This window comes from Eumetopias jubatus, unplaced genomic scaffold (assembly GCF_037043125.1).
Source record: "Eumetopias jubatus isolate StellerSeaLion01/CBP00866 unplaced genomic scaffold, mEumJub1_p1.0 scaffold_254, whole genome shotgun sequence".
Taxonomy (NCBI): Eukaryota; Metazoa; Chordata; class Mammalia; order Carnivora; family Otariidae; genus Eumetopias; species Eumetopias jubatus.
In genome coordinates, this window is record NW_028275060.1 from 12804 (window position 1) to 33268 (window position 20465).

Consider the following 20465-nt stretch of genomic DNA (forward strand, 5'->3'; position numbering starts at 1 on the left):
CCTGGAGTCTATGGTAAAGCACAGTGAAAAGCTGCAACCACGTTATCTGCCCTCTGCGCAAGCCTCTGTCCCTAGTTGTTGAATGGCTGTTCAATGGCACCTGGAGGATCCTTTGTCCATGGAGAGGTAGTATACCCTCTTCCAAAGGTACTCCAGGAAGGGGAACATTCTTTCCCAGTGTGACCCAGCGGATCCCCAGGCCACAGCGTCTGGTGTGAACCCTAATGCGCTGCGCTCTCTCCTTTCTCCCTTTCTCTCTGTGAAAAGGGCTCCCCCCGCCTCCACAGCACTGTGGCTTTTCTCTCCCACATTTCATGTCTCCAAACCTTACATCTACCATGTTCTCTCCCTCCAATTGTGCAGATTGTTTTCTTAATCCTCACGTTAGTTTCCTAGTCATTCCAAATGATTTGATGTTGATCTAGCTGTGTTCAAGGGATGAGGAGGACCAGGGTCCCCCTACTGGTCCACCATCTTAACGCCTTCAAAACGTAGTAATTAAACAAATGGCACTATCCCATATTCTCCCTCTCTCTGAGAAAATTCCACTAGAATATGGCTCTGGGTCAAGTCCTGAACCAAATAAATATATTTCTTTTTCTAAAATAATTTTTAAACTTTAAAGAATCTTTTAGATTTAAGAAAAGTTGCAAAGATAGTACAGAGTTCCCATCTACCCCATACCCAATTTCTTTTATTGTTAACATTTTACATTACTGTGGTATAGTTGTCACAACTAAGAAACCATTATTGTACATTATCATTAACCAAATCCATACTCTGTTAATAATATTTCTTTAGGGGTGCTTGGGTGGCTCATTTGGCTCAGGTCACAATCCCAGACTCCCAGCATCGAACCCTGTGTCAGTCTCTGCTTCGGGGAGAGTCTGCTTCTCCCTCTCCCTCTGGTCTTCCCCCATCTCGTGCTCTCTCTCTCTCTCTCTCTCAAAAATCAACATTTCTTAAAAAATAATATTTCTTTAGTTTTTTTTAAATGTACTAAGATTTAATCATTCATTAAAGCTGTAATTTAATCTGACAGTAAAACACAAGAAGTAATATTAGAGTTGGTTTTGTATATTATATATTTTAGCTTTGAAAACCACATAAATCAGTTATCTCAGTTTTTTTTTCCTGTAAAAGACCCACTTTTCAAAGCATTATGCACAATTTTAAGTAGACTATAAAGGCAGAATGATATTTCATAATTTTTAAAATATAAAATGGAGCCAATGACTCAAAAAGTTGTCTGCTACAATGAGTTTGAGGGGAAATTTCATAATCTATAGAATTATAGATGTAAGTATAATGGTTCAACTTTTTAGTGTTTGACAGGGAGAAATCATGACAAAAAGGCCAATATGCGAGGTGCCTAGGTAACTTGGTTGGGCGTCTTGATTCTTGGTTTTGGCTCAGGTCATAATCTTGAGGTGATGAAATCAAGCCCTGCAAAGGGCTCCGGCTCAGCATGGAGTTGGCTGGGGATTCTCTCTTTCCCTCTCCCTCGGCCCCTCCCCCCCCCCAGCGGGCTCTCTCTCTCTAAAAGAAATAAATAAATCTTTAGGAAAAAAGGTCAGTATGGAATCATTTGATTATACTAGCACTATCCGGCATTTAAAATGCATCCGTGTCTTTTGTATGATCATATTAGAGTTAAGTATATTTATTTTCACATCTGTTATAACTGCAATTTCAAAGGAGAAATACTATTGTCTTATATTCCAAGAGCTATACAGAGAGCATTTGTTTTTTTTCTCCAGAGAATTTGTGGAAACCAATAGAAGATTTCAGTTATTCACAAAATGTATAAAACAGGAGAAGCCTCTTCAGATTTAATTTTTGAAGTCTGGAATGCTGGCGCTTCCCAGTTACGCACCAGTTCATTCCTGTAATCTGGCCCAGGATTACTGCTTACTGCGGGTCTAAAGCAGCAGACTCGACTTCTTTTTAGGCTTCTTCTTTTCCACTGGTGTTTTCCTATTTATCTGTTTTGACCAGGTCATAAAATATCTCATTAATGTTGATCTTTGACTTTGCAGAAGATTCTCAAAAGGCACAGTCACGCCATTGTCATGCTAAATTCTGACCTGTTCTTTGCCAACTATTCCCTCATCTTCCGGGTCGCGTTTATTGCCAGCCAAAATCACTGAAACATCTTCTGTGCCCTTTACCCATCAAATGGTCCTCTAAGTCATTAAATGTGGGCTGAGCTGTAGTAGAATATGCTTGTGCAAATCCTTGGCCAGTCTTCATATACAAATCCCTCATCGCTGTAAATTTCTCTGTCCTCCTGGGTCCAGGATTTCGAGCATACACTTTTGGAAATCTACTTCAACTTGCCTTCTGTAGGAATCTTCTATCGTTTGGTCATATTTTTCAACAAAAATTCCAGGAACAAACTGAACTGTCAGAGCAGACCCCCCATGCATCCTATAAAACAAGGGCCACTAGCTTGTACTCATGCATCATGCGGTCTGTTTAAATACTGACGGTCTGCTCAGTGCTACTGAAGGTGCAGTGAGACGCACACTGTTATATCCGGGATAACCACCCTCTGATCCAGTTATCCCACTTCTGGGACTCTATCCTCCCCCCCGCCCACAGCCGTGACTCCTGCTCTGGTTCTGCACGGTGGTGGCAGCAGCGGCCGCAGCCCCAGAACACACTCACCCACCTATTTAACTGTTACTTAAATTTCCTCTTATGTTCCAGTTCCTATCCAGGATACATCACATTAGGTCATTTATTTTGTTGCTCAGATTGTTTTGCCCTTGGCCATTGCGACCACTTTCGGTTGGCTTCTGTATCCCTTTGAAATACCCCTGTCACTTTGCTTTTTGAGCACTTTCTTAGTTTCTGGCACAACAAGAATGTGTGTGTGTGTGTGTGTGTGTGTGTGTGTGTGTAATATAATGGGAAATGATATATAATGGGAAAGTGATACAACCTTTCAACATAATTAGAAAAGCAAGGTATGTTAAATTAATGAAGATTAGTACACAATCATCAGCAACTAGGGCTTTGTATCTTGAGTTGTTTTTAGTTCAGTTTCCTGTTCATTTCTCACTTTTGGCTTGGTTTAGAAGTTAACCAATGATTTTTTTCTTTTTTCGGTAACCTTGCATAGTGTAAGTAAAATGAGAGAGTCAATGAATTTAGAATGACATACTTTTTACTTAAAAGAGGACACTGGGATACTTACTGATACTGTATTATCAAAGGATTGTTCACTCAATAAGCTTACCCGTTAAAAGAGGCAAATTTATATGTTAAAAGAAGAAAATGAAAAAGAAGCAAGCAACGTTCATTTACTTTTGAACTAGAATAATCTGCAGATTTTAAGATACTGGGTCTATTTTTATAGATGATAAATCATCAGTATCACAAGTTTTAGGGAAGGAAAAAGACCTAAGAAGTAATACCATTTCTCAGTTCTCTAATTCTCCAAAGGAATTTCCACAGGTAAATTAGGCCAAATGGCATGGAACTGTGTACAGAGTTCAATGATGAGGAGGACGTTGTAGCTCTCACATTTCTGGTTCTCCTATGTGTATTCACCCTGGGAAAGATAATACTTTCTAATGTTGTTCCTTGTTCACATTTATCCTTTTGTTAAATAATAGGAAGCAATGCAAAATGTATTGCAGAACAGTTTATTTATGAATATAAGACGGGCTGGTACATGCAGTATCATTCCTGATGAAATTCGGTGTGCCTAACAGTTAACACTTACTTAACTTTGTGGGACAAAAACAGAACAAAGCTTCTGCAAATGAGAAAAAGGAATCAACGGCAGTCCTAGGCCATAAATGGAAGTCTCTGCTTTTCATTTCATTTGCTCTGTTTTTCAGAACTACATTGCATGACATTAAAAGAACTGTTATAAGCAGAACGTCCCTCTATTTAGTTAACATCAATCCTATTTATTTATTTATAATTTATTTTTTAGAGAGGGGAAGGGGGAATGAGAGAGGGAGAAGGAGAATCTTAAGCAGACTTCACACCCAGCATCTGAGCCTGCTGCAGGATCTCACAACCCTGAGATCATGACCAGACTCGGACGCTCAACCAGCTGAGCCACCCAGGCATCCCTCAATCCTGTTTGTTTTTTTTTTTTTTTTAAGATTGTATGTATGTAGGTATGTATGTATGTATGTATTTATTTATTTATTTATTTGACAGAGAGAGAGAGACAGCGAGAGAGGGAACACAAGCAGGGGGAATGGGAGAGGGAGAAGCAGGCTTCCCGCTGAGCAGGGAGCCTGACACGGGGCTCCATCCCAGGACCCTGGGACCATGACCTGAGCTGAAGGCAGACGCTTAACGACTGAGCCACCCAGGCGCCCCTTAATCCTGTCTTAATACATAAATGACCTCTTTGAATAAGTACTACTTAGACTCTGTGTGTGTGAGGGAGTAGAGAGGAGAAAGTAGGAGTAAAGGATGACAAATCAAATCACATACATAGGCCAACTACCAAAGTTGGCAGCTACGGATCTAAGACAAAGTCGTATTGGATCCTTATATGGGAACTAAGAGATCAAAGGAAGATAGGACAGCTAACTTAAAATCCGAAACTTTTCAACCAAGTTGAACCTATTGGCAGATGCTAGATTATTAGAATGACCCATGAGCCTAGAAAGCTGAAGAAAGTTTTCTCATTGAAAAAAAAAGACATGCTGCTTACGGGAAAAGAGTAGAAAGAACCGGGTATCACACATACTAGTGAGTAGCTAGTGAAATAAAATGGTTGAGTGTTCATACATCTTATCTTAGATGTATCCAAGACCGTTATTTCTCTTATCTGTCAGGAGATACACATTTAGTTACAGTATTAAAAACAAACAAAAGATTGCGCTTCTAATAGAAAACCATATCCTATCAGCTACAGAATTACACGGAGTCACCCATTTCTTATACAGATATTGACTTACGCTCCCCACCGTAATATGTGATAAATGAAAACAAACATTTATTAAGCACATACCACATGTCAAGAAGTCCACCAAGGACAGACAAAGATGGCTAAAAGAATACCTGAGCTCACAGTTCAGGGGATACTAAAAGGAGCGAGTGATGGGTCATAGAAGGAAGGGAGGGAAATCAATATGAATGAAAAGCTAGCATCTCACTCTAGGGAAAAGGGGACAGAGGATTAATGCTTTGGTAAAAGCAATGAAAGTAGATTCCTGGGCAATGTGAAGCTGAGAGTGGTTCAATCTCATCAGATTCTTCAGGCATCTGTAGGTCCGGTTTTCCAAAGAAAACTAGGGCAATGACAAATGGGACAGCTAAAAGTAGGTCATAATTACAGCAAAGAAAACAACAGCCAGCATAAACCTGGCCATTGTTATTGCTGAAGTCGTGGATTTACTGCTTTCAATCACTCTAGTCATCATTGGCTTCCTGATACGATCTTCTGTGGTGAGGATAGCTTTTCGGGCTCCATCCCATTTTCCAGGGCCTTGAAGACGATACTGGATTGGAGTGCAGGGTCCCCAAAATAGCTGTACTGCCAATTTGGGGTCAGTGAAGGCCAGAGCCAGCAGATTGGGCCTGACGCCCACCAGATCAGCAAGCTCTTCCATGGTATCTATGTAGTCTACCTGAATGGTATGGCGTTGGCTCTCCACGTACCTGAGGCAGAGAAGACAAAAGCCATGGCCTATCAACAACTCAATCAATCAATCAATCAATCAATCAATGCTTCTCAGTGCCTATTATTGGCTCCCTGTTCGGCTGGGAGCTGTAGAAAACAGAGAAGAAAGACAAGACATTACCTCCAACCTTAAGGACCTTATATAATCTACTGGAGGATAGAAGACAGATACACATGAAGCAGAACAGAATATAAGAGTTTGGGTATATTGTGTAGTTTTAGATTGCTAAATATAAATGTTAGAAGAGGGTAGTTAAGATAGAGCAATTAGTCCTGGAAGGATGTGGAGGAGATATCTGATAGCAAACAGCGAAGTGTTACAAGTCAGGCGAGCAGTAGAATGAAGGAGCAAAGCAGGAATGAGTATGGAATATGAGCATGGAATATCTACGGGTGCTACCTACAGTAGAGGAGGCACGTTGTGGAAAACAAGAGTGGACAGAGAGAGACAAATGGAGCACATCCAGATACAGAGGACTCTGATGTTATGAGAGAACTCCCCACAAAAATGCTCAAGTTTGGGATCTTCAGTTGTTTATGAGGGCAGTGGTAGTGGGCTCCACAGAGCACGCCTTCCCAGGGCCAGTGCTAATTTGGAATACTGAAAGGAGGGGGAGGAGGACGCATCCCACTAGAGGAAGTGGCCCTCCAAACAGAATCAGGTGGAGTGATAATACTAAGTACAGATGTGAAGAGCTAGAACTTTTTAGGGGGAAAATGTGGTAACAGATACTTGTGGGAGGAGTGGGATTTAGAGAGCTAACTGGTAACTTCTTACTTCCTGTCAGGAAAATAAAATAACAGTAGGACAGAAAGGAAGAGGAAAGCCAAGTCAAATTAATTGAGATTAGATGGGATAACTTGAGGAAGCCAAAAACGAGGACAGGAACAAATGACAGAAATCTGAGGTGGAATTGGTGAGATGGAATTCTAGAGGAACTAACAGATGGTCCAATTGGAATTTATTGAAATGGGACTAATTTTATAGAAATGGGACTAGACAGGAAAGAATTTTGAGAGCTTCCCCTTATGGATATTATGTTGGCTGAAGGGTCTGGAGGCATGCATTTATCCTATAGTAGGGAGGCAAGAGCTGAGTATTCATGGTTTCACCAAAGGGATTCACCCGAGCCTTGTAGGTTGTTGCAAGGATTAAATAAACTCGTGCACATAAAACACTTTGTGTACATAGATGACCCTCAATAGAGGTTACTGGAGACTGCTCACAGTCAGAAGGTAGTTAGACAAGAATGGGTCAAAGGAAAGACAGGAGGAAAGTTGAAATAGGATAGTTTACTGCCAGAAAAGCAATAATAAATATTATCTAAATCCTTAAAATAACACAAGGAAGATTAAATATAATACAATAAGGGCGCCTGGGTGACTCAGTTGGTTGAGCATCTGACTCTTGGTTTTGGCTCAGGTCTGATCTCCGGGTCATGAGACCGAGCCCTGAGTTGGGTTCCACCCGCAGGGTGGAGTCTGCTTGAGACTCTCCCCCTCTCACTTTGCCCCTCCCTGCTGCGTGCTCGCTCGCTCGCTCGCTCTCTCATATAAAGAAAGAAAGCTTTAAAAAAATTAATAAATATAGTATAACATCACTCTAATTAAGAACTAAGTTGGGGCACCTGGGTGGCTCAGTCGTAAGGCATCCGCCTTCGGCTCAGGTCATGGTCTCAGGGTCCTGGGATGGAGCCCCGCATCGGGCTCCCTGCTCGGCGGGAAGCCTGCTTCTCCCTCTCCCGCTCCCCCTGCTTGTGTTCCCTCTCTCGCTGTCAAAAAGTAAATAAAATCTTAAAAAAAAAAAAAAAGAACTAAGTAAAAAATTAACCACATACCTCCTGGGAGAATTTCTTACCTTTTAGCAATTTCCTCTTGAGCCTTAGTTATTTCTGCCTTCATTTCACTTTGTGAGGGCAATGTCTTTAGCCCTAAAGAGGAAAATCAAAATTTTAAGTGTAAAATTACCTCACTGGGAATAACAATCTATTAAAAATCACTATGCCATGCAGAACTCAAAAGCAATACAGGATAATTTTCTGTACCCAAGGAGGTTATAATTCACCTTACCCCATCATCACCACAATATGACATTAACAACAGTAACTTACTCTAGTCTACTTTGTCTTTGGAAGATACTTCTCCTATTCTGGCTTCTAACCAATACCTTCGTCCTCCCTAACATCATCTTCCTAGTTGGGAAATTAAATAATGGACAAGAGGAAATAATAAATGGTCCCAAAAGTATATGAAAAATAAAGAAAGAAGTAAAAGGGCAGAGTGGGGGGAACCACGCCCACATTTGTACTCTTTGTAACAAATAGGCTTTATTCCACAGGGAAAGAAGGAACAATTCTTGATCCCATTTTATGCCTAAAGTCCTATAAAGATAAGCTTTTTCCTATTCTGCTTGGATTCTTCACAATTGCAGAGGCAGCCCATTCCGTCTTGATATGGCAATAGCTGACCAAAAAAAAAAAAAGGTTGGTGTGTTTGTTTTTAATGTTAAGCTGATTTTGTGCAACCCTCAAAGTTTCACTCCTTGGTTCTGGTTCAACCCTTGGAAGTGATACTGAGCAAATCAGATCCTTCTGCCATGGGACATTCTACAAACCTTTGAAGGGAACGCTCATATTGCCCCTGAATCTTATATTCTCTAGGTAAACCCCTCTGGCTCCTTCAGTTGTATTTCCAATGTCGTTTTCAAATCCCTTAACCATTCTTCTCTCTCTCCTTTTCATGCACCCCAGTTTCACTTTTAAAATAGGTCTTTGGGAAAAGTAAAATAAAATGAAATAGGTCTTTGGGTATGTGCTGACCAGTTTAAACAAGAACAATTTAAGTTCTTAGAGAAGAGCAACTGTAAGTTCTATGACATTATAATTCTTTAATGCTGCTAGAGATGATTAAGCCTTTTAGAAGCTATATCATTCTCCTGACTCATATTTAGCCTATTATCCCAAATGCCAAAGTTTTTTCTCGTGTTCTCCTAGCCAAAACTGAAAGAGGGGATATAAAAGGGGGGAAAGGAGGAATTTGAGAGGTTGAATCTTATACATTCTGGACTAGTCTTTAGCCAGGTCTTAATTTTTGGCTGAAATCAAATCACACCATTTCTATATTTGCTTTTCCGTATAATGAAAGATTACATTGTTTCGCTTCACAAATAGGTATCAGTTGTCTAAAATCTAGATGAGTGGATTCTACTATTGGCATCAATGGAGGAATATTTTCCCAGAGATCGTACGCCTGCCCCACTTAGATTTATCAAAGAAACACCACCAGGCAAAGCATACGTATTTGTGGAAAATTTCCCAGGAGATTCCAATATATGTCCACAGTTCTAAGTTATTACTCTATGTTCACTCAAAAATAATTTTTGAGCACTGATTTTATGCCAGGCACTGTTACAGTCCTACACACTGTTTAGCTATTTAAAAGCAAGAACATGAACATAACTAAACATACCACTAAGTAGTTAGGGAGTCAACTTGCACGGTCACTTACCTTTAAATACTTGAGTGACCCAGCGTCCTTGCATCTCTGAAATGGGCATAACGGCACCCAAGGGCTGGATCAAGCCTATGATTGCAAGAGTTGGCTTTTCCAGGTTTGGAGGGAAGACGTTTTTATATAGGGAAATCTTGTTTTTGACTACTTGGACAGAATCTTCCAGAAAAGGGAAGGCGAAAGTATAGCCTGTGGCAAAGATGACAGCATCCATGTTGTCCTCCCTGGAGCCATCTTCAAATATGGCAGCCGTTTCTGTGAATTCCTTCACGTTTCCTTTCACCTTCACCAAGCCAGATATTATACGATTTGGCAGGTCATCATTCAGCGTTGGATGTTGACTCAGAGCTCTGTAAGTCGTGAGATCAGAAGAAAGAAAAATGCGGAAAACAAAAAGGGGTATCGGTAACATGTCAGTAAAATTCCACTTTGATGGAGGTGGTTAAACAATATGGTAATGGTCTCTCTCTGGTCTATCCATGAAATTTGGGAAAGCTCTAACGTATACCAGCTTGGCACAGATTAGGATCTCAGAGCAGAAGTTGAGACCTGGATGGCATTGAAAGAGAAGACGGGGGCGCCTGGGTGGCTCAGGCGGTTAAGCATCTGCCTTCGGCTCTGGTCATGATCCCAGGGTCCTGGGAATGAGCCCCGCATCGGGCTCCCTGCCAGTGGGGGTTCTGCTTCTCCCTCTGCTCCTCCGCTGCTTATGCTCTCTCTCTCTCTCTAATAAATAAAATAAAATAAAAAAAAAAAGAAAGAAGACATTGGAGAAGTAAAAGAAGAATGGTCTTATTTGAAGAGTGTATATATGGTTTCTCAAGGAATAGCAGTAATATCCTCAGTGATATGATAAGGCCACAGGCCCATAGGTTCTATCCACAGATCAGTAGGTCTGGAGAACTGGACTATCTGCATTCTATTGAGTCTCATTTCTAGTTTCAAAGGCCCAAGAGCTAGAATTAAACCATCATTTTCAAATGACCTGTATATAGGGATTTATACTTATAAATTGATTCTCTATACATTCACTTATTGGAGTCTCACACAAACCCAATGAAGGAGGCAGGACAGGTGTCATTATCCAAGTTTAGAGATGAGGAGATTGAGGCCTACAGAAGTGGCTTGCCCAAGGTTACACAGACTAGGATTTTAGAATGTATGTCAAAATGGTTTTCCATGAATTCCTTGGGAGCCTCTGGGCCTCCTAAGTACTATTTTCGTAGAGAAGGCATAGGATAAAGACTGTCCCCCCCACAAAAAAAATTAGGGTTTCTAGTGTCTTGGACCTCTCTAAAAATCAGTCTGGATCCCTGGGCCCTGGGTTAATAGGCTCTGGGAATTCTCAGCACATCATGTTCAGACAGAGATGGCCAAGCCTCAGGAACATGGCATTACTGTTACTGGTCTGTTGCATTTAGTTACGCTTTGACTCTAACCTTTAGAGTTTAGGTACAGGTTGTGTTCTTATTCTGACCTCATGATTTCATCTTTCTCTCTGAGCTTACTGCTTTTCACAAACAGTACCACCATCTACGTAGTTGCCTAAGTCACAAAACTTGAGTCTTCTGTCTGGTCACACGGGCTTTTCCCTTTCTCCACTTAGTATCTCCAGAGTAGTTTTTTCTGTTTTCTATCTTACCTAGACCATTACAATTGTCTGTAGGGCCTCCTGCTCCATCCCCCTTCAGTCTATCTCCTACATCATTTTTGGAGTGGTTGTTCCAAAATGTATTTATTATTAGGTCACTCACTTGCTTGAAATCTTTCAATGCCTCTGGACTCTTGATTCCAAAAGTTTTAGTTAGCAGAGTATACAAAGGTTTTTTTTTTTTCTCTTTTTCTAAATGTTTTATGTATTTATTTGACAGAGAGAGACACAGCGAGAGAGGGAACACAAGCAGGCGGAGTGGGAGAGGGAGAAGCGGGCTTCCCGCCGAGCAGGGAGCCCGATGCGGGGCACGATCCCAGGACCCTGGGATCATGACCTGAGCCGAAGGCAGACGCTTAACGACTGAGCCACCCAGGCGCCCCACAGAGGTTTTAATATACCTGTCTGGTGAGGCTGTGCTCAATCACTCTTTCACCTTTGCCATTTTATTACAGTCTGCCCAAACCAGACGACATGCAAGTCCCAGAGCAAAATGTACTTTTCACTATTCTAAGACCTTGTAGTTAGAATTAGAATGCAACTTCCTTTCCCTCCTTACTTGGCTAGCTCCTATTATTCCATAAAGCCTCAATTAATTTTATAACCACCAAAGTTATGGATGCTACGGTTTCCATAACTGGGTGAAATTAATGAGTGAAAGAACACAGTCTCAAAGTATCACCCCACTGATCAAAGGGAAAACATCTTTACAGAGGAGAAACCTGGTAGGTGCCACCTTATCCAAGTGATCAAATTTAACCTCATTAATACGGGAGAAATTAATATGATGTGGATGCTGGTGTCATCCACCAAGAAGGTACAACATAACCTATGAGTATTTCTGCCAAAATGCTTAACCAGATTATAATAAAGGTAGGACAAGTATGTGAGTCCAAATTTAGAGATTTTCTATAAAACAGTTGGCTCAATTCTTTCAAAAAAGCCTATGTCAAAAAATGGTAAATTATTTCGGATGAAGAGAGACTAAAGAGACCTGACAATTAAATGCAATTGGGTAATACCTGAAAGGATCCTAGATTTAAAAATAAGAGAGCTGTAAATAATATTTTGGGGAACATTTAGAAAATTTGAATATGTGATATATTAGATTGTATGTATAAAACTATTTTATCAATGCTGAATTTCCTGTGTGGGCGCTCTGTTACATTTATGTGGGAGAATGCCTAGAATGTAGGGCAAAGTGTCTTAGTGACTGTGACTTACTCTCAAATGGTTCAGGAAAAATATGTACGTATGCATTTATGGATGGATGGATGGTGTATATGTGGGGATTTATCTATTTTCAGAGAGAGGGAGAGAGAAGGCAAATGTAGCAAACTGTTGATAGGTGAATCTAAGTGAAAGGTACATGGGTACTCATTGTACTTACTATTTTGGAGTAAGTAAATCTGAACGTTTAAAAAAAATGAAGAGTTGGAAAAAAGCATTTAAAATCAGCCTCTAGAAATGCTTTCACAGTCTGTCTCCTTGACTGTGTGAGGTCTCCCATAGTTCATACCCCCAGAACACTCCATGCATTTATCATGCTCTCTTGCCTGTCTTCTCCTTAGAGTACTTAAGGTAAGATCCATTTCTCGAGTCTGACATTTATTTCTTGTGTGACCTCAGACGAATTAGTTTCTCTAGGTGTCAGTTTTTATATCTGCCAAATAGAGGTTAAAAAAAATACTTCTGACCTATAGGGTTGTTGTGAGCATTAAATGAGATCATACATGAAACTCATTTAGCAACGCACTTGTCTTATAATAAGTCCTCAGAAAAGTAAGGTGTTATTATTTGTACTAGTATTACTATTAGGTCTTTAGTCTCTGTATTCTCATGCGCAGCATAATGCTTGGCTCATAACTGGTGCTCAGTGTTTGTGGGATGAATGAGTGAATTATATTATACACTGCCATCTGCTACCATTTGGTTGTTACTGGGTAGTGTGTAAAAAGAACTTATATCTGAGGAAATGATCAAATGGTTAATGCCAAGGAGAATCATAGGCTGAAGATTACAGATTACAGTAGATCTTGGACTTCTATAAGGCGCAAGGTAGAAATCTGATCTCAGATCGGTGGATTTTCTTAATGTATGCGTAGAAGTAGCTCTATGGTTAGCCTGTGTGAACAGTCCTTATTCCTGCGCCTTGGGCATCACTGCCCCACTCCCATCGTGGTAACATACCTGTGTTTAGGCTTTAGGCCAAACATCTCGTGGTCAAACCTTTGGTTCATCTTTTTCTCCAAAAAACTGTTTACTAATGACTGACCACAAATCTTCGAAAGAAAACGTTTATGTCGAGAAGAGAATAACACATCAAAAGGATATCCATAGTCGGATACACGATTCAGGATCCAAGACCCTCTCCTGGTGCTGAGGAAAACCTGGGGCATGGGGGAAAAATTGTTTGCATTTCTCATTCTCTGCTCATAATCCTTTAATAGCACCCCACTCTCTTCAAGACTAAGTTCAAACTCATTTGTCAGTCTTTTTAGTCCCTGTGCAATTTTTTTTTTATTTCCTGCAATTTACCTTTTTAAACACTAAGAATACAATGAAATTAGTACACTCACTGACCAAGAACGTGTCTTTCTCTCAGTCACCACTGCATTTCTGTTTAATGTCATTATGCCTCCTTGAAAAGCCACTTATTTTCTTAATTCTCCAAAGCCTATTTATTGTTAAGATCCAGATAAGTGTGCCTTCCTCCATTAGACGCCACTGACCATTCTGCCTGATAATTTTTCTCCCTGCTTTGAACTTCTCTAGCACTTAACCTGCCCAACTCTTTTAAAATCGGGGAGCAGTAGAACTGAAAGCAATTGGACACCATTTAATCTATAATCCTCAGTCTCTTTTGCCTTTGACATTATTTGCATTATTACCAAAAACCCCTGTTATTTATCATTTCTACTGATATTAAATTTTTTACACTTCTGTCTCTGCAAAACCTTTTCCTCCAGGCTGGGAGGTACAGCATAGATATCTTTCAGTCTCCCCAACACATCATCATTGCTTCTATTTATTGAGAATTGTGACCTGTAACTCACTGTGCCAGGTCCTTTAATCTATATTCTTACTTAATCAATACAACAGCCTCTTGAAGTGGGTATTATTATCCCCATTTTATGGATGAGAGGCATGGAGAAAATGAATAGCTTGCCTGAAATCATACAGTTATTAAGTGGTAGAGTTGAATTTCCAACCCAGGTCTGATGACCCCAAAGCCTGTCCTTGAAGAAGTGTTTCATTGATTATTTAATGGAAAAACTGCAGATCACTAGTAGAACAACAGGAAGCTGGTCAGTCTTTAGGTGTTCTCTGCTCGCTACGGTCCGTGTTCAGAGCTGATAAAGTTTTGACATTCAATTACCTGGTGAAAGTATCACTTTCTCTACAAAACTCTCTGGAGATAGTTTCCAGAATTGTAAGGTACATAATAAGTACCCGCTCCATGGTCTTTTGTCTATAAACTCTCATATAAAAAGGTGACCAGGCTACAGAGGGATAATAATGTACTTCACTCCTACATTCTCACTGATGGTAACCTTACACAGTCTGATGATTAAGCACAGTTGGAAGAGCATGCACGGTCTTAGGAATCACACAGCTTTGTGTGCAAGTCTGTATCACTTTTGTTATATAAGTATGTGAGTAAATGCTCAGCGTCTCAATTAACAGATTCCCTGTGTATGAAGTAGTGAAAATAATACATCCCAAGGCTGTTGTGAGAATAGTGCACCACCTGCAAAGGGTGGGGCATATAGTAAACATTCAATAAATGCTTAATGGCTTTCATCATACTTCTCATTTCAGTTTTCCATGTATACCTTGTTTTAAGCAAACACCGTATTTACAAGCCTGGATTTATATGAAAAAAATGTAAGTAACGTTGTTTTATAAGAAATGGGTGTTTTCTCTTCACAGAATGGGTGTGCTGGTGTCAGCCCTGCCGTGCAGACATGGTTGTACAGTGTGTTGTCCCCAGGCCTTCTCAGACACAGCCACCTTATCTCCATCCACTCTGGATGTTTCCTTTGGCAATCTGCAGTTCCTCAGTGTATGGAAGGCCCAGCTCCCTTATAACTGACCATGTGATAAGCCAGTGATACTAAAGAAGACTCATGCTTTGGGTCCCCATCATATACTTTACACACTCTTTCATCATAACACCTATAAAAATTTTTACCTTTTTTTGTTTATATACCTATTTCCTGATCAAGCTTGTTGAACTAATTTATAGGGCAACATATGAAATTACTTTTGTGGCAATAGATGGGGATAATACTGAGAAGTGTTACTGAATGGATTTTCTGGGTAAAGGTCACTTAACAAAGTCGTGACATTAAACTTCTATTTTAAAAAGATGAAACATATTTGTTAAATGTTTAATTAAGCTGCTAAACACAGCTTAATTAAAGTTACTGGAAAATGCCAGACACTTACCTATTGCCAACAAAGTTATTCAATACAGACATGAATAACAAGATATAAAATGACATGTCTTTTTCTAGGAGTTTATAATGAAGTCATTTTCTTTCCAGCACAAAATCTGTGCTACAAAAACCAAAACAGCCCAGGTCTTTTTTTTTTTTTTTTTTAACACTGGAGTGCAAATCTGGAACCCAAAAAACAAAACAAAACAAAAAACTCTAGGACACAGAAATTGCTTTAGAGTGAATGTCATTCTGATACCTAACTGTATGCAAAGGCTGGGGTGAACTCCTTGCACATGCTACAGCATGGATGCTTTTCATACCAATATCCACGTTGTCTTTGGAAAGATTAGACTGTTTCTATTTTCCATTTGGGGAGTGAAGAGGAAAATTCCCCCACCATCCTCTGAGTGCAAAGCCTTCCGCTGAACCAGTGTGCTTTCCTTCATATGAGAGTGTGGCATTTTCCGCTAGCCTAAACAGGAGCCATACTCTGAATGCTGCATTTGACCAAGCTCCCCGGGCAACTGCTTGGTCTTCAAAGTCAGAGGCATACTCAGAAGAGACAGCTGATTGAGATAATTGGGATTCTTTAGTGTGAGGTCAACAGGAATGATGGGAATCTAACAGGGAACACTGGCTCCATCATATCATCGTCATAATGTTGCCAACTGAGGCAACGGAGCCAAGCCCTGTGTTTGCCATTGGCATGGATGGGCTATGTGCAGAGGCATTCATACTCCATGTTGGGTCTACATACTGCTTCCTTGATGAAGCAAAGTAAATAATTTACTGATTCAAACCTGCTTGGCTGTGTGGGAAATTTCCACAGCCAGATCCCCTCCAGAATTTCCAATGCCAATTATAATGACTCTCTTTCCAGTGAAAATATCTGGATTCTTATAGTCTCGGCTATGGAAGTACTGTCCTTTGAACTTCTCAATTCCTGCAAGAGAAGGGAAAAGAATTATCGGATGAGGCTTATCTGCTATCATTTGCCAAAGCATTCACTTTGCTGGCAGTGGGTAGAGTTTAAGCACACACCTCCATCTGTTCTCCCTTTACTCAGCTGCATGCTTGCCTTTCTGAATATTTTTGCCTATTTTCTTTTCTCACAGTCTCAGAGCAGAACCTTGTGACTTCCTTACCACGGATAGTCTGCTTAACTCAGGATCTGCTTGTATTTTGGACTTGTAGACTCCCAAATCCAAACTGCTGCAGAAAACCTCCTTTCTCTTTTGTCTTTTCATATTTAAATACCTACTCCCCTTTCAATTGGAGTACATATGGTTTCATATACTCTAGAGTATACTAGAGTGCTTTTTTTTGTGTTGCTTTTTTCAAAATGAAAATCCAGGTCAAAATCTATAAATGAATTCCTTGAGTTTTCATTTCCTCCTTAGAAGCTCAGTATTTGTTTGTTTCCTTGATTGCTGAAAAAGTCTTTATTCAACCTAATACGGATCAACTCCATGTTCTTTCTTTTGCTCCTTAGAAAAACTAAGGTTGTTGGGAAACCAAAGATAGAGCCCTCTTATTCTTCTCTAGTCTCCAAAATTAATGTTATTGTTACCTCCCAAATGGCAGTAATCAAAGTTGCCCCAACATCTTTCAGGGAAACATGCAGAATTAGGATAAACTTCTTCTCATCCTTAGGTAGGAATCACTCAGGCCACAATCCTCCCATTTCCTCAGAGATCAGCTCACAGGCATGGCTCAAGGGTTTCCTTCCTTGTAGGCTACTCACCAGGAAAGCTTTCCAAGGGTAAGTGAGCATTGGTGTGATGGCCAGTGCAAACCATGACTCCATCAAAGACATGTACCTCCTTTTCCCCTTCAGATTCTGTGACTACCTCCCATTGGCCTGAAGTGGAGAAATCAGGCCGCTTCTTCACACTGCACACAGTGGTCTGAAAAGAAAAGTGATAGCTCCAGGAGACTAACCACAGCCAATACAGTGGACATCTTCCCTGACATGACTCTCCTTGCAGAGTGTTACACAAAGGGCTAATATCACATAATAGAGCTCATGCAGCGATATTTGATTTTCATATTCCACACATAAGAACTTCTTTGTCCGGGGCTATGGTCAGAGTGAGAAAACTCCCATGAGACAGGCTAAATAAAATAGTTGGCAGGTTAATGTTGCACTCTCCTCTGCTTCTAGAAAAGTGCAAATTACTCGTTCTCTTAGACCATGCCCTAAGATGTCATGAGACGCGTGAACAGAACGTAGGTTTCTCCTGTGCTTCTAAGGCACTCCATGCACTAAATGCCTACTCCTCTCCTGACCCCCAGACATCCTGGGACCCTCTGGTATCTTTTTATCCCAAGTCCTGTTCTCACTGTCTAGGCTTAAACTCGTGACTGAGTCAATGATCCTCTCTTTGGCTCCCATAAATGCCAATTTTACAAGTGATTATAAAGAAAGAGGCTGCAAGATGGGATAGTCAGTGGTATAATTTTTAGGTTTAAAAAATGGGTTTTTCTATCCAGCCTAAGGAAACATTAAGAGTGTATTCCTATGTGGTTCTAGGGTCTCTGACCGCAATGTCTTGGTGGACTCCTAGAGATACCGTATCGGTAGAACCTAGCCATCCTGCGCTATTTAGAGTTCTTCTCTTTAAGGTTCCTGCTCTAACACAGGCTTGTGCCTCTGCATGGGTCATCTTTTATTTCTTCATTTGGCAGATTCCTACTTACCTTTCAACATTTAGCTTACATATTATCTCCTCTAAAAAAACTTCCCTGGTGCCTATTGTCTCATGCCCTGATGGGTTACGCACCCTTCCTCTGAGCTAACAATATATAAATCTCTAAGGCATTTATTACCCTGTAACTCTTTACTTTCATTAAATTTATAGAAATTTTTTTCTTCATTCTTATATCTTCTTAACTAGGCTATGAAATCATTGGCTTCTTTCGGTCTTTGTGTCTCCACCGATTAGTATGGCAACAAACTTGTTAAATGTGTTTAACAACAAGGGAAGTCACTGAACTATAAAAGACTTACTTTGGAAGTTGTCACTGGATATTACCAGTTTATTATCCTTGTTAAATAGAGAAAGTGATGATTTAGCAGAACGATCAGAAGGCAGAAGGGAGGTGGGAGTGGGGAATTGGATGCAGATGGTCAAGAGGTACAAAATTCCAGTTATAAGATAAATAAGCACTGCGGATATAATAATGTACAACGTGACGACTATTGACAATACTGCTGTATGGCATATTTGGAAGTTGTTAAGAGAGTAGATCCGAATAGTTCTCATCACAAGGGGAAAAAGGAATGTAGAATATTTAGGCTTTTTGCCAGCTGTCAGAAATATGTGTTCTTCTATGGCCATGGTTAAAGATGATAGAAAAATCGGGCTCCTAGGTGGCTCAGTCGGTTAAGCGTCTGCCTTTGGCTCAGGTTGTGATCCTGGGGTCCTGGGAACAAGTCCTGCATCGGGCTCCCTGTTCCATGGGGAGCCTGCTTCTCCCTCTCTCTCTGTCTCTCATGAATAAATAAAATAAAATCTTTGAAAAAAAGGATGATAGAAAAATCAAGGAAGACTTAACAACAGGAAGGAACCATTGAACTGATCTGATATAATCATCTTGTTTTACCAACAAGAAAATTTTTACAAACAAGAGAACAAGAGACGTCAAAGTTGAGGAACTTACTTGTCTGAAGCCACAAGTTGATTAGTGGTAGAGCAAAGAGTAGAACTCAAGTTTTTGTTCCCCAATTAGTGTTCTTCCCTCTACACCAGAGTTAATTTCTTGGCTTCCTCAATAACTTCCCAATAACTGCTTCACTAGGTTGTTTGTGATCACATAAAAATAATGCATTGGTGTGATCTGATGAGCAATGGGTGTTACACGCAACGGATAAATTGTTGAACACTACACCTGAGACTAAGGATATGTTGGCTGATTGAATTTAAATTAAAAAAAATGCACTGGCAAGTACTTCAGAAAGTATAAAAGGGCTAAGCAGCAGCAGATAAGCTGTGGTGGACCCAGAAGTTTCCATACCCGTCAGTTCCCCTCCGTAACCAGGAAAACACTTGCCCTCATTTGTTTTATTGCAATCAAATAGCATAAAGTGAAGGAATGAAAACATTCTGGCAGGTGGCTTCTAGGATCTGCAGCCAAAATATATAGAAAAAGGACCTTTCCATGGACAGAGACAGGCACAGAGAAGACAAAAGAATGGAGTCTTTTTCTGGATAGGATAGATACATGGGCATATTAAGCCAGTCTTTACACATAGGCACAGGTAAATTAAGCCACATTCTTCATTTATTTTACAAACAACTTCAAACACAGAGACACCCAGAAAATTCCCTACCTTAAAGCGAATATACTTTAGAAGATCAAATTCTTTGGCATACATCCGGAAATACTTGAGGACCTGGGAGTTGGGCATGAAGTTAGGATAATGATCTGGGATGGGATAGTCACTGAAGCACATCATCTCCTTAGATGTGTTGATGATCACTGATTTGTAAATACTGGCCCTTCCTTCTTCAGGATTTTCCTGCATTAAATAAGAAGCATTCATAGCAACTTGAGAATTAACTACATGGTTTATTAACAGTCAGTAAACATTTGAAAAAGTTTTCTGAAAGAAATGCCAATTAAAAAAAGTTATATAGACACACACACCCCTCCACGTCTCCCAGTATTTGTGCCCTTGTGTAGTCTCTTCCCTTTGAATCTGAGTTGTCTTTGTGACTTGCTTTAGACCAACAGCAGGCAGTTGGCATGATACCTGGGTAACTTCCAAGTCAGTCCTAAGTAGTCTTGCAGTTTCTGCCCTCTGTCTCTTAGAAAGCTTGATCTGGTGGAAGTCAGCAGATATGTAAGAAGTCCAACTACCTTAAGTCACCATTCTGTGAGTAAGCCCAAGTCAGACACGTGAAGAGAATGTCTGGGATACAGAGATGTGTAGCCAGCCCCCAGAAATTTGGTTTATCCCAGCTGAATTTCTAAACATGTGAACAAAGAGACCACAGCAGATATACAGTTTCAGTTGTCACCTAATTGCAACGACATGAGACTCCCAAGTGAGAACTGCTCATCTGAATAATAGTCTTATGAATATTTTATATATTTCAAAGCCTAGATGAGTTTCAAGGGTTGTTGTACTCTGGCAAGACTGCGCTCCAGGAAACATTGTACTAACTTCTATTCTGTCCCGCATATGTTCCCCTAT

At 40.3% G+C, this 20465-nt stretch overlaps 1 protein-coding gene and 1 pseudogene across 1 annotated transcript in view; both read right to left on the minus strand.

Moving 5' to 3' along the window:
* Window positions 1-1922: 1922 nt before the first annotated feature.
* Window positions 1923-2466, minus strand: LOC148161300 (ras-related protein Rap-1A pseudogene; annotated as a pseudogene).
* A 1620-nt stretch (window positions 2467-4086) lies between these two features.
* LOC114197359 (flavin containing dimethylaniline monoxygenase 5) overlaps window positions 4087-20465 on the minus strand; it is a 41510-nt gene continuing 25131 nt past the window's right edge. The window contains exons 3-9 of the mRNA XM_028088387.2: window positions 19599-19787; window positions 17010-17172; window positions 16066-16208; window positions 13011-13210; window positions 9167-9519; window positions 7518-7590; window positions 4087-5637 (exon numbers count right to left, since the gene is read on the minus strand). Coding sequence (XP_027944188.2) covers window positions 5292-5637; window positions 7518-7590; window positions 9167-9519; window positions 13011-13210; window positions 16066-16208; window positions 17010-17172; window positions 19599-19787 — 1467 coding nt within the window. The 3' untranslated portion in view covers window positions 4087-5291. The remainder of the gene's footprint in view (window positions 5638-7517; window positions 7591-9166; window positions 9520-13010; window positions 13211-16065; window positions 16209-17009; window positions 17173-19598; window positions 19788-20465) is intronic.